Raw genomic sequence first — 13,636 nt, 5'->3', positions numbered from 1 at the left:
TATCATATGCACCTCTTTGGGCTTCTATTGAATCGAGAAATTGGATTGTACATCTTTTTGATTTTTGATACATATAAGGTGTCCTACGGATAATGCAAATCGAAGCTATTTGATGTCTGACTCAGGCCTATATGACCGATCGATCGACATACTCCAAGACTCCACCTTTGTCATATATTCCATATATCACATTAGATAGATATCATATTCCATCATGGAATATGATTCACTTTCAAGATGCCTTGATGGTGAAATGGTAGACACGCGAGACTGAAAATCTCGTGCAAAGAGCGTGGAGGTTCGAGTCCTCTTCAAGGCATAATACGGAGAATGCTCATAACGTGGTACAAGAAAGAAAAATAAAAAACCATAAGGAATATATTGTATCATGTTTTACGGTTTAAGGATATGACTTAAACTCGACGTTAAAGATGAGAGACCGCAAGTGAACTTATTTGTTTGCTCACTCCAGTAGTCGATGAGTCATTCAGTGCGTTCTGTGCTTTGCTCAGGTGCGGTGCAAAAACGAGCCGAGGAAAACAACAACAGCTGCGACACGTCGGTGGGGAGATGGGTTCGGGATCCGAGTGGCCCGGCGTACACGGCCGCGACGTGCCCGACGCTGCCGGCCTCCAAGAACTGCCACAAGTACGGCAAGGATCCCGGCCACCTCTACTGGCGGTGGCGCCCCGACGGCGGCTGCGACGACCTGCCGCGCTCCTCGCCGGCGCGCTTCCTCGCCGCCGTCCGCGGCAAGCGCCTCGCCTTCATCGGCGACTCGCTGGCGCGCAACCACATGGAGTCCCTCCTCTGCCTCCTCTCCCAGGCGGAGGCGCCGACGAAGGTGTCCGCCGACGACGACGGTGTCCGGGAGTGGCGCTTCCCCGCGCACGGGTTCACGCTCATGGCGATCACGACGCGGTTCCTGGCGCGCGCCGAGGAGGTGCTCGGCGGCGACGGGAGGCCGACGGCGTCGTTCGACGTGCACCTCGACGCGCCGGACCCCGTCTGGGCGAGCCGCCGCCTGCGGGAGCTCGACTACGCCGTCTTCTCCACCGGCAACTGGTTCTTCCGCGTCAACTACTTCTCCGAGGGCGGTCGCCGCGTCGCTTGCAGCGGCTGCAGCGGCGACGCCGACGCCGGCGAGCTCGCCGACTTCGGCGTCGCGCACGCCGTCCGCCGCGTCGTCAGGGCGGCGCTCGAGGCCACCGCCCGGTGCGGCGACGGCGACTGCAAGCGCGGCCTCGTCGCGTTCGTGCGGACCTACACGCCGAGCCACTTCGAGCACGGCTCGTGGTTCGACGGCGGCTACTGCAATCGGACGCGGCCACTGGAGGAAGACGAGGCGCCGAGCTGGGACCAGTCCATCGGGTGGGATGTGAGGAGAGCCCATATCGAGGAGGTGACGTCGGCGAGGAAGACGACGCCGGCGACGACGACGAGGTTCGAGGTGCTCGACGTGACGAAGGCGATGATGCTGCGCGCCGACGGCCACCCGGGGCGGCACTACGACAAGAGGTCGGCCGGCGGCGGCGCCAACGACTGCCTGCACTGGTGCATCCCGGGGCCCATCGACATGTGGAACGACGTGCTCCTCCACAAGATCGCCGAGACCGCCTCGCCGCCGGCGACGAATCTCCGGTGATGTCGGCGGTGATTTGGTGACAAATTTAGCAACAATTGATGCAAAAATAAGTAGCGGAAATTGAGTGGTCGTGATGTAGTACTGTTGAGTGTAAGTTAATTACCCGCGCTTTCTATTGGAGATGAACCAACCACCCACAACATCACCTCCATAAGGGACAAATGTTTTCTATCACTCAAGAAAATATCTACTCGTTTCCCATCTATCTATCTATCTATTATCTATCTATCTATCTATCTATCTATCTTCTATTATATACTAAAAGTCCATGAAACTTCCTAAAAATACTCTCAAACCGCCACGTGGCTTCCTCAAAACCCTCCTAAATCGCCACGTGGCATTATATTAAATAGACAAAATTCCAACCATTGATTTTCACTTAAAATAGGTGGACCCATTATTTTGAGCCATTAAATTTAAGCTAATCCGTATCCTCTCATCTCCGAACACCGCGTACCTCCTCCCCGCATGCAAGGCGTAGATAGCTAGGTACGCATCCACTCCTCTCCATCTCCCCTTTTTTCTCCAAGGTTGTTAAGATACAAAGCATAATTTATTACAATAAGTTAGATAGAGGTATGGAGCCTGCAGGAGCTCGCTGTGCACCATGCATGCTACCTAAATTATAGGAGTGATCACAGTGATACACTTGAACTACACATTCAGTTTATTATACACTTGAACTACTGTTTTTTAATCAAATCAACGGTTTAAGACTCATATTAGTTAGCTATATTTTGGTGGTAAAGAATTATTACATGTTGGGCTTTTTCAATTTATCACATGCACGTATCATTTTCATGAGTCCTCCCCAAAATTGAAGGAAACCCTAAAAATTTTCTTCAATATCAAGTCTAATTTTTTATTCAAATCGGTGGATCAATTATGATACAATAAGGCAATAGTAACTAATTAACTACATACGTACTCTCTCATCCTCCTCTCCTCTCTCATTCAATTATTCATTCTTCTAATTTTTAACTAATTAGCAACTTAATATAAAAACAAAAAAAAATTAGAAAGCTAAATGATTATAATTCTTAAGTTATATCTGGTTTTTAAGTTCAACAATATAAAAGTAAAATATATTACTTCACAAATATAAATATATTTAGTAAAATTAAGATCTATATATGATAAATATCCACTCAATGTTCTTTAAAACATCTTCTAAATAATTCAAGATCCATATTACCCATATTTCACTATAAATAATACGTCATTTGTAGACACCTATGCGTGTCAACCAAATAAAAAAAATCAAACAAACTATATCACCTTAAATCATCGTACATTCTCAATAGAGCACTTACATGTCACGTGTTACGTCTTAAATTTAAAAATAAAATCTTAGAAATTATAGAAAAACACATTTGACCACTGGTTATGAATTAAATATGTATATCCATTATTTTAAACCATTAGATCTATTTTTTTAAAAAAATCTTAAGCCGCTAGGGGTTACATTTTAATAATTAAAAAAATATTATTCAAAATTTTAGGAACAAAACAATAAATCATCGGTTTTCATTTAAATCATTTATAAAAACTAGGAAATAAACCCCGCCCCACCCCCCAAACTTCACCCCCTCCTCACATATGCACAAACACAACACTACCCGTCCCCTCACCCCTTGGCTCGCACTTTCCCCTATACCCTCCTTGATATTTTTATAACCAATAAAAAGAGAAATAATCAATAATATTAAAACATACATATCTTTTGAACCACACATCTGATTCTAATATAAATTGCTCTATTTATAATTAAACCAATAATTTAAAGATCCATAACGCCTATATTTTAAACTTAAAATAAGAGTAGTATCAAAATAAAACAAGATATAGAAAATATCAATATGAACATTGGTTCCTACTTTTCACTAAAATTAGAACAATTATACATGTTCCTATTTTTTAAGTGCTTAGATATTATTGGTTTTCATGACATTATGAGTTCCTCTGTACATTATTGTATATATATAAGCCACACAATGTTTGCGGTTTATAGTTGGTTGAGAAGTTATATTTGTAATTATTAAAATGTTCAGACTCATATTAACTAGGTATTTTTTTTAAAAAAAGAAAGATACTATAGATCACACATATATTAGGGAAGGGAGATCTACGATATATCTTTAGAAATTTATATATAAATATATAACAAATTGCGTCAATAAAATATATTCATTAAAAAATAAAATATATTCATTAACAATAATAGTTATTTAGGATTTTCTAAAAAAAGAAAGCACCTAAACATTTTATTAAACAAGACAAAACATCACATGTTTCCAAACAAATTAAATCTAACTCCTTTCTAGATAATGAAGAGATCATAGATAATTATTTATAGGAATGTATTAAATATTATGTATTTTAAAAGCTAACAAATAGATTGGAAAAATTATCTAAGCAACACTGATGAGATAAGTTATGGATAAACAATACTTATGAAATGACAAGTGTCATCTGGCTGATATTATGCCATTTTATATATTTTTTTCAAACATAATTTATAGTACATGCCTACGCATCGCGCGGGCTACCTTCCTAATTATATCTAAATGGTTATCAAATTTTTTTAAAAAAAAAATATGACGAGATAGATTAACATGAAATACATTACTTCACAAGGTATACAAATTCAAATTTAACTCAGTTTTTTTTACAAGTTATAGAACTCGAATTTCAACTTGCATTTTGTAGAGTGGTATATTTCCTATTAATATGTATTATTAATTTTTTTATAAAAAAACTTTATGACTATTTAGGTGGCATGTAAGAAATGAGAAGACCAGCCCCGGTCCTATGATTTTGAGGGCCTCAGAGTGAACTCATCGCGATAGGCCCTCTAGACTATATATAAAATTTTATGATATATATAGACGCTAATTTTACTTGCAAAGCGAACACAAATCCATTGAAATATTTAATTTAACATATTTGATAATTATCAAGGAATAAAGACAACCAAAATAACAATATATTTGTGCCCTTGGAATCAATATGATTACCTTAACAAAGAATAGAACTCTATCACATCCATTGCTTCCCATGAAAAGATACTCTTCGAGCATCTCTAGGGCTGAGGACGAGACGATCAGATTGAAGGCGGCGGATGATGAATTGAGGGTGAGCGGAGGAGGAATTGAGGATGGCGCCTAGCGGCTAGCGTGAGGAATTGAGGATGGCGGCGCCTGGCAGCTAGATCGATCTGATCTGATCTCCTGTCTCTGACTCTCTATCTCCGTCGCGGCATTTCCACTTCCACCACAAAGCTGCGTCCAGAGCTGGCCCTCCTGCTGCGAGCCTGCGACTATGCATATTGGCTAGTTATCTGCTATTAGGTGTGGGCCCCGGGCACTGGAGAAGACATTTACTTGAGGGATGAAAATCCATCTCCAGACAATCTCCACAATTAATTAAGAGATAAATCAACAGTTAATTCACATATTTGGGTAAGGAGATTGAAGGATAAAGGGATAAGGTTGAACTCCTCACCTCCATAAAGTGAGGCAATCTCCTTATGATCTTCATCATACATAAGGTTGAAATCTATATCATGTTTATCCTTCAAGTGAAGTGATTGCCTCAAAAAAATGAATCAATTGATAAGGCTGAACTCTTATCTTATGGTGAAATAAGATATTTGACAAATATTTATTCTACTTAACATAAGAGTAGATGTCATCCATAACATGTTTATCCTTCAAATCAAGAAATATATGGGTCTGTGAATCAAGGCAGAAATCTCCTCAGCAATGGGAATCATGGGGAAATGGGAGAGATGCATCGGAGGCAGAAGCAAGCCAATGTCGAGGCAGCGCACGCAGGAGGCTCTCCGTCGAGCACCTGGCGACTCCGAGGTGGACAGGAAGGAGAAGCCATGGGCGGCGCGGTGGAAAGCTTCTCTGATCGCGACCTGCCTCGTCGCGCTGCCGGCGCTGGTGTTCCTCGCCGTCGGCGGCGGCATGCCCTCCGCCGTGACGGTGCTTGGCGGCGCGGGCGCGGCGAGAGCAATGGCGGAGTGCGACGTGTCGAGGGGGAGATGGGTGAGGGAGCCGAGGGGGCCGAGCTACACGAACGTGACGTGCTCGACGGTGGCCGACTACGTCAACTGCCAGAAGTTCGGCAAGGATCCCGGCTACCTCTACTGGCGGTGGCGGCCCGACGGGTGCGAGCTCCCGCGGTTCTCGCCGGCGACGTTTCTCGCCGCCGTGCGCGGCAAGCGGCTCGCCTTCATCGGCGACTCGCTGGCGCGCAACCACATGGAGTCGCTGCTCTGCCTGCTGTCCCAGGTGGAGACGCCCACCGACATGCACGCCGGCGCGTTCGTGGACGCGTTCCGGAGGTGGCGCTTCCCCGAGCACGACTTCATGCTCATGGCGGTGTGGACGGAGTTCCTCGTCCACGCCGTCCCGGTCGTCGCCGGCAGGCGGACGGGGCCGTTCGACGTCCACCTCGACCGGATCAACGCAGAATGGACGCGCCGCCTGCCGTTGCTCGACTACGCGGTGATCTCCAACGGCAACTGGTTCTTCCGCGCCAACTACCTCTGGGAGGGCGGCCGCCGCGTCGGCTGCGTCGACTGCGGCGAGCCCGGCCTCGCCCACTTCCCCATGGCGTACGCCGTCGGCCGCGTCGTCGGCGCGGCGCTCGACGCCATCGCCGGGTGCGCGGACTGCAAGCGCGAGCTCGTCGCGCTCGTGCGCACCTACACGCCGGACCACTTTGAGCACGGCTCGTGGTTCAGCGGCGGCTACTGCAACAGGACGCGGCCATTGGAGGAGGATGAGGTGAGCTCGGGCGTCATTGCCTGGGAGCTGAGGGCGGCGCAGATCGAGGAGGTGAGGAAGGCGAGGGAGAAGGTGACGACGACGATGAGGACGAGGAGGAGGTTCGGCGTGGTGGACGTGACGCCGGCGATGATGGCGCGTGCCGACGGGCACCCCGGCGAGCACCACCGCAGGTGGAGGGGGAGGAATGCCAACGACTGCCTGCACCTATGCTTGCCGGGGCCCATCAACATGTGGAACGACGTGCTGCTCCGGCGGCTCGCCGAGCTCTCGCCGCCATCGGATGCACGGTGAGATAGTGGCGCGCGTGGAAACAGATCCTCTGACTTATTTGTCCTCCGATTTTGAGTGGCTGACATGTAGATCTCATAACTTGTGGACCCACGTGTTAGTCACCCACGTTGGAGGAGTTTCTTCATGCGTGCCCACTATGAAGAGGTTTCCTTTGCTAGCTGAGTACTCCCTCCGTCCAATTTTAAGCGCAACCATGAGTTTTCATGTCCAATTTTGATCGTCCGTTTTATTTAAAAATTTTTATGATTAGTATTTTATTATTATTAGATGATAAAATATAAATAATAATTTATACATAATTTATGCTTTATTTATTTTTTTTAAAAAAAAGATAAATAAGACGGACGATTAAAATTGAACATAGAAATTTATGGGTGCACTTAAAATGGGACGGAGGGAGGAGCTGTTGATATGCAGTTGATTCACCAAGTTGCAATCTTCTGAAGGTTTTTTTTTTAGAAAATGTGTCACAATGTTGCAGTGGAGGGGACTGAAATAACCAGGTGAATTAATTTTAGCTTTATGAGGCCATTTTGTTGGGATGAAATTAAGATGACAGTTTATTAGGTTGTACTCCTGTTTCATATAATGTAAGATATTTTGGTTTTTTATTCTAAGTTAAACTTCTTTTAATTCGATCAATTTTATAAAAGACATAACAACATTTTACCCAAAAAAAATATTATAAAAATGTATTGAATGATGGATTTAATGGAATTAATTTGACGTTATAAAATGTTACTGCATTTTAATGGAACTAATTTGACGTTATAAAATGTTACTACATTTTATATAAATTTTATCAAACTTGGAATAAAACCAAAACAACTTCCATTCTGAGATGTAGGGAGTGCTATTAACCTTCCTAATACATTACATGGACAGGATAGTAATCTACTACTAGTACTCCCTCCGTCCCAAAATATAAGTATTTTTAGCTATGAATCTGGATAACTGTGCGTTCAGATTCATAGCCAAAAGTTGTTATATTTTGGGACGGAGGTAGTAGTTAATTGCCAAACAGGATATATATAGGTTGGAAATGCAACTATCAAACTGGAACTTTTGAGATAAAGCAATTATCAAACACAAGACATCATTTTGTCTCACAGACCTCTGCTCTGCTCATCAAAGAACCCCTCTTGTTCACTTGAAGCATACTAGCCTTCTTCTGGACATGACACCCTTGCAGCTGCAATGCCAAAGAAAAAGGACTTAGCATCTTAAATAAAAACTCTCCAAGAATTAAGCAGAAAAATAACAGTCTACATGACTACAAATTCACAGACATTGACGTGAGAAAGCTAAAATTTTGCAGCATATTCACTCACAAGAAAGAACATCCGCGCCGTGTTTTCTTCTTCTTCCTGTCCCTCTGCTTTGTTGGAGGCTTGATTACTACCTTGATGGCAGCATCAAACACAGCTTTTACATTCTACATATTATTGATATTTGTTAAGGGATTACCCAAGCTATATCTTCAGGATTGAAATGTAGGCACCTTCAGGAGCATAGAGAGGCAACATGAGAAATTAACCTGCTGTGTCTTTGAGCTGCATTCGATGTAACACGTTGCGCCAATGTGCTTGCGGAGTTCCTCTCCCTGCAAGATAAGCATTGCAGGAGAACACAGAAATGTAAGATGCTGGAATGCAGTGATATCTCAAAATTTTGCAGAGATTTACTGTGAAATTTTCAGTCCTCAGGTATGCAGAGTGCATAGGTACTGGAGAATAATACCTGTGCTGTAGTCACAGGCACCAAGCTAGGATGGTCAAGTAAGTAGTGTTTATCTTCACGAAGATCTGTATGGTCGACAAAAGTTGTGGTTTAATTGAACAGTAACTGATTGAGATTTGTTGCAAGATAAGATTGTAGGCTTGGTTTTCAAAAAAAAAATAAAAATCCAAGGCGAAATGCAAGAAACTTGAAAACATGATCAGCATAATTACTAGGTAAATTTCACTAGCCTATTTCATTCAATATTACTGAAGTGCAACCTTCCTTTTAAAACAGGTGCAACATTTATTTTACTTAAGTATTTAGTACTAGAGAATTATCATCTGTTTAATTAATTGTAGTGGTTACTATGTTAGATGATTAACTGCAAAGGAATATAGTGTCTCCCATCTAGGTAAGAGCTTGGAACTTTGAGTTCCGGAAACCGAATTCTTGCTTCGGTAAGTTACTAACAAATAAGCTTCAATTTAAAGCAGAAAAAGTCCAAATAAACCCCTAAACTTTCATTGAAAGTCCATCTAGAATCCTGAAGTTTGAAATCGGAAATTCAACCCCCTAACTTTACAATACCATTCATATGGAACCCTAAGGTGGTTTTACAAAGTTGTTTTATTTAATTGGCATATAAATTGGATGAGCTTTGATCATGTGACATACGCATATGTTAAAATTTTCACTTAAATATTTCTTTTTATCCCTTGTTCGCTCTCACTTATACCATTGTAAAAATAATATGACATCACTCTATATTATAAATTGACAAACTACAATTGATGATACATAAATGTATTATATAAGTTATTTAAAGCTGCTTGTTTAAGATCCCAAATACGTAAAACCACTATTCAAAATCACCTTAGGAGGTTATATAAACGGCATTGCAAAGTTTAGGGGGTTGGTTGTCCGGTTTTAAAGTTCAACGTGCTAAATGGACTTCTATCATAAGTTTAAGGAGGTAGTTGGACTTTTCCATTTGAAGAAAACAAGAATTGGTATTTCCAAACATCAATTATGGAGGTTTTGAAATTGTTTGAGTGAAAAAAAAAGAGAAAGAAACCTCATTGGCTCATTCATAAACCTTGCCTCTCTTTTTTTAACTACGATTTACTTTTATTTTGTTCAGAGAAAATAAAATAATGTAGTGCAACTAATCTTAGTGAAATAAAAATTAAGATAGTTCCAAACAATTCCTTGAGGAATCATAATCCAACAGTGATAAGGTAAATTGATCCGAGCCGGTGAAATACTACTGGCAAGGTACAAGACAGAACGTACAAAATGCAATAGTTCCTACTTAAACATCGCAAGGACTAAATCTTGGTGAGTTATAGTAACTATTATAGGTCCATCAATATTTTTAGGGACCACACAATTCCATGCTCCAAGAATGAAAAGACAAAATCATCCAAATCACTACCAGCAAGTGACAAGCTTAGACAGAGGATGTACAGCACACCAGTTCTATTATCACAGCCAAGGGGATATGCAATAAAATGGAAATTGTGCTTTCACTGTCACACAACTCACCCAATTTGGTCCCAACCAACACAATTGGCACCCCTGGTGCATAATGCTGAAGCTCTGGTAACCACTTCAAGGGGACAAAAAGCACAAGGTAAACCTAACTGAAATACTGAATCTCTCTGAATGCATCCACATTATGGGTTTAACAGATTAATTGCAAGAGATTTTTTTTTTCTGAACCTTCTTCATGACATTCTCATAGCTAGCTCGGCTCACTAGGGAGAAGGCAAGCACAAAGACATCGGCGCCACGGTAGCTTAGCGGCCTCAATCTGTTGTAATCTTCCTGCCCTGTAAACAATTTGAAGTCCACACTATCAGCATCACAAGAATGAAATTTTTTTTCAGCTGGAAGGATTAGTAAAATTACCTGGAAATGTAGAACAAACAAAGCATCTGCAAAGGAATTACAAAAATTACCTGCAGTATCCCAGAGACCCAAATTCACCGTGGTGCCGTCGACCACCACGTTTGCACTGAAATTGTCAAAAACAGTGGGTACGTAATCCTGCAGAAGGCCAAACAAAAACAAAAAGAAGTTATAAACATGCAACAAATTTGAATTGAAATATTAACTGTGATTCAGGAAGAAAACACACACAAGAACAGAGTTTTTCTGTAACTCAACAATGATACCACCTCTTGTTTCCATACAAGCATACCACTATACCAGAGTCCCCAAGAAATCAAGAACAAGAAAGGAAAATCTAGAAGAAGTTACAGCTGGAGCAGGCAAATGAAGAATCCCGAAATTTCGACGAAATCAAGAAAAACCCCGAATCTTTTCCGAAAGGAATGAACAGAAAACAGATAGGATGGAGCAAAAAGGTTTGCATTTTGCATTACAGTGGGGAACTTGTTGCTGGTGTAGCAGATGAGCATGCAGGTCTTGCCGACGGCGCCGTCCCCGACCGTGACGCACTTGATGAACCGCGACGCGCTGGACGCCATGGCCGCCGGCCGAATCGAGCAGCAGCAGCAGCAAGCAGAGACAGCAAGAGAGGGGAGAGAACTTGATAGAGAGGAGGAGGTGATGGCTTCTTGGTGAAGCGATGGTTGGAGGCTAGAGAGAGAGAGAGGGACAGAGGGAAGTGTCACATGCTTCCTCTCTGAACTGTTCTCACTACTGTCTATACTGATTAGCTAGAGAGGCCATCCATCCATCTTTTATCTTTGGCGTCCTGACGCCGTGTTCTTTCTCGCTATGGGGGGATCTGGATCATCTACTGTTCATCTTCTGAAAATGGGGTCTACTGCTCCACTAGTTATGCTGGTAGGCTGCTAGTAGAATTGCAAGAACTGTTTGTTGTTGATTGTGCATTTGTTGATACCCTGATGGTGTCTGATGATCCTGTAGTTGATAAGTTGGTTTCTGGTTGTCTAGTGCTTTCAGCCATTATATGATGCTATAGTATTCAGTCTTTAGAAATACTCCTTCCATCTCTAGATATACTAATTTTTAGAGTTTAGAATTTGACTTGAATATAGCAACCTAGTCCTTTTGAAAGATGACTTTTGTTACTATAAACTATTCATATTACCCATACTATCCCTTGTCTCTATTATATTTGGAACTTCGGACTTACACCTCACCTATCCCGAGAAAACAAAGAAGTATTTTACGACAATGAAGTATATTTTAAAACTGAAAATATATAGACCACATGGACCATTATAATTTATTCGATTTAAATATAATGAGAGTGTAGATTAAGGCAAGAAGGGTTGACATCATAGCTGTTCTGCCAAGGATTAGCACAATTTGGTGCAAAGTTACAAAATGACAGATTGCATGCCAATTCTGAAGTGAACAGAAGAATTCAGACGCCGACGATCTGAGTGCAAGTAGTCAGTAGGTCAGTGTCTTCTCTTTTCGATCTCCATCCTATGGCGTAGTGGCTTGCTTAGCAAGCACACAAGTAGTAAGATGTTGCAAGAAACAAACGCAAGCTGTAGTTAAGCTGGATTTTCTTCACAATTTGTGCTTTACGTCTTTTTCTCCTCTCTCTCTCTCTTTTTGCCGTCTTTTGCTTGGAAGTTTGCTGCTGAAAAGTATATACGCACCATGACTACTGATTAGCATCTCTTCGTTTTCAATAAAGCAGATTCTTGACGCTAAACTCGCCCATCATCCAAGAAAAATGGAGTTAAATTATTTTCGTTAGTGTGCTTATACGATGGCGAAATGAATGTTTTATAAGATTGTAAAGATTCAGGGTCGATTCCCTCGTTTGCTCTGCGGCTTATTAGCTGTAACTAAAATCTGAATTTTAAATCTTAATTTCAGAGTTGATTTTTAAATCTTTTTTATCACAGTTTATTTTTAGTATTAGCTTTTAAGTCGCTAACAACAAATATATATATATTTCTACCCACAATAGCATCATGGCATCATGCTGTAGATATGGGCGGATCTAGTACGGGTGCTGGGGGGACCCGAGTCCCCTTATCCTTCTAGATCACCATTGATAGAACGAGAGAGAGAAGGGGAACACCATTGATAGAAGAAAAGAGGAAAGGGGAAGAAGAGGGAAAGAAGGATAGGAGAGCTTGTGAAAGAAGAAGATAAGTCTCTCCTGTAATTCCATTTTAGATCTGCCCCTAGCTGAAGGAGTTGATGAGCAGTATATTATCCTTGTAAAGTTGTAATACATTGACTGTAGATATATCACAACAAATTGCAGAGGATTACCAAGCAAATAACTCCTCAAATTAATGAAACCAGCATGTGGGCTCTTTGATTCTCCAGTATTTTTGTTGATTCTTCCAGGCACGCTTTTGTCTTCCTTCTTTGGACATGCGTGCATGCAAGGCTGATGGCCCAAAAGTCGATCCTAATTTGATCTTCTGGCCAGGTGCTCCTCTTTGCAGATTTACAGCTCTTTAATCATTGAGATCCACAAAAGAGGCTATGATGGTTGATTATGCAAATCTTGTGTGTTTGAACGTCTTTTATATGCTGTGATTACACATGCTAAAATAAGGTTAACTAAAGACACTTTACTAGCTAGACCATATCATGCCAACTCTATCGTAATATTTCTTAGGGTGTGTTTTCCCAACTTTTACTATCTTTTTTCCACGTGTACACTTTACAAACCATTAAACGGTATGATTCTTCACAAAAAAAATATATAGAAATGTTGTTTTGAAAAACATATTAATCTATATTTTTAAGTAATTGATTATGTGGTAATGAGTCATTTCATTTTTCGTGCTTGAGAAAAATGCCTAACACCTACTACTGCACACACCCTATGCTGATAGCATTTCAAAAGCCACCTATGAAAAATAGGTTAGAATTGTAGGGAAACTATTAATCGTTTGTTTAAAAATCATCCAAACATTTTTTTTAAAAAAAAGTGACAGCACTCATACTACATATATATAACTACACAAAATCTTATATCCAAACTCAACTCACACATTGAGATATATAAAAGATAAATTTAGCGTATAAATAGTAGTGGTGTTGTTCACACTTGGATTTGTCTTTTTTTCCGATGTGTAGATCAAATGTGAACTTGGTTTTAAGTGGAATGACAGATGCCACCGTTCTCTACACTATTAATTTTCTTTCCAGAATTTTTCATGACTATTTACATTGAATTTTGGAGGAAAAGGGTACACGAGAG

At 41.4% G+C, this 13,636-nt stretch overlaps 3 protein-coding genes across 4 annotated transcripts; 2 read left to right on the top strand and 1 right to left on the bottom strand.

Annotated features, from left to right (window-relative positions):
* The first annotated feature begins 68 nt into the window (after positions 1-68).
* LOC107278309 (xyloglucan O-acetyltransferase 3) lies at positions 69-1,848 on the top strand. Its single transcript, XM_015787098.3, has one exon. The coding sequence runs from the start codon at positions 479-481 to the stop codon at positions 1,643-1,645; it is 1,167 nt and encodes a 388-aa protein (XP_015642584.1). The 5' UTR covers positions 69-478; the 3' UTR covers positions 1,646-1,848.
* Positions 1,849-5,372: 3,524 nt separating this feature from the next.
* On the top strand, positions 5,373-7,412 carry LOC107278043 (xyloglucan O-acetyltransferase 3). Its single transcript, XM_015787170.3, has one exon. It carries the CDS (start codon positions 5,410-5,412, stop codon positions 6,736-6,738), a length of 1,329 nt encoding a protein of 442 aa, XP_015642656.3. The 5' UTR covers positions 5,373-5,409; the 3' UTR covers positions 6,739-7,412.
* Positions 7,413-7,552: 140 nt separating this feature from the next.
* Positions 7,553-11,142, bottom strand: LOC4340590 (rac-like GTP-binding protein 4). Of its 2 annotated transcripts, NM_001402800.1 has the most exons (8): positions 10,848-11,142; positions 10,422-10,509; positions 10,183-10,292; positions 10,006-10,069; positions 8,479-8,543; positions 8,276-8,341; positions 8,070-8,173; positions 7,553-7,930 (listed from the first exon to the last, which is right to left on the bottom strand). In NM_001402800.1, the coding sequence occupies exons 1-8, from the start codon at positions 10,950-10,952 to the stop codon at positions 7,885-7,887; spliced, it is 648 nt and encodes a 215-aa protein (NP_001389729.1). In that variant the 5' UTR covers positions 10,953-11,142; the 3' UTR covers positions 7,553-7,884. The 2 variants fall into 2 exon arrangements, with proteins under 2 accessions (NP_001389729.1, NP_001389728.1); NM_001402799.1 differs by lacking the exons at positions 7,553-7,930; positions 8,070-8,173; positions 8,276-8,341; positions 8,479-8,543 and having other exon boundaries at positions 9,925-10,292.
* Positions 11,143-13,636: the final 2,494 nt, after the last annotated feature.

Source organism: Oryza sativa, chromosome 6 (genome assembly GCF_034140825.1).
Source record: "Oryza sativa Japonica Group chromosome 6, ASM3414082v1".
Taxonomy (NCBI): Eukaryota; Viridiplantae; Streptophyta; class Magnoliopsida; order Poales; family Poaceae; genus Oryza; species Oryza sativa.
The sequence above is the reverse complement of the archived record's forward strand: the minus strand, read 5'-3'. Positions and strand labels throughout refer to the sequence as shown.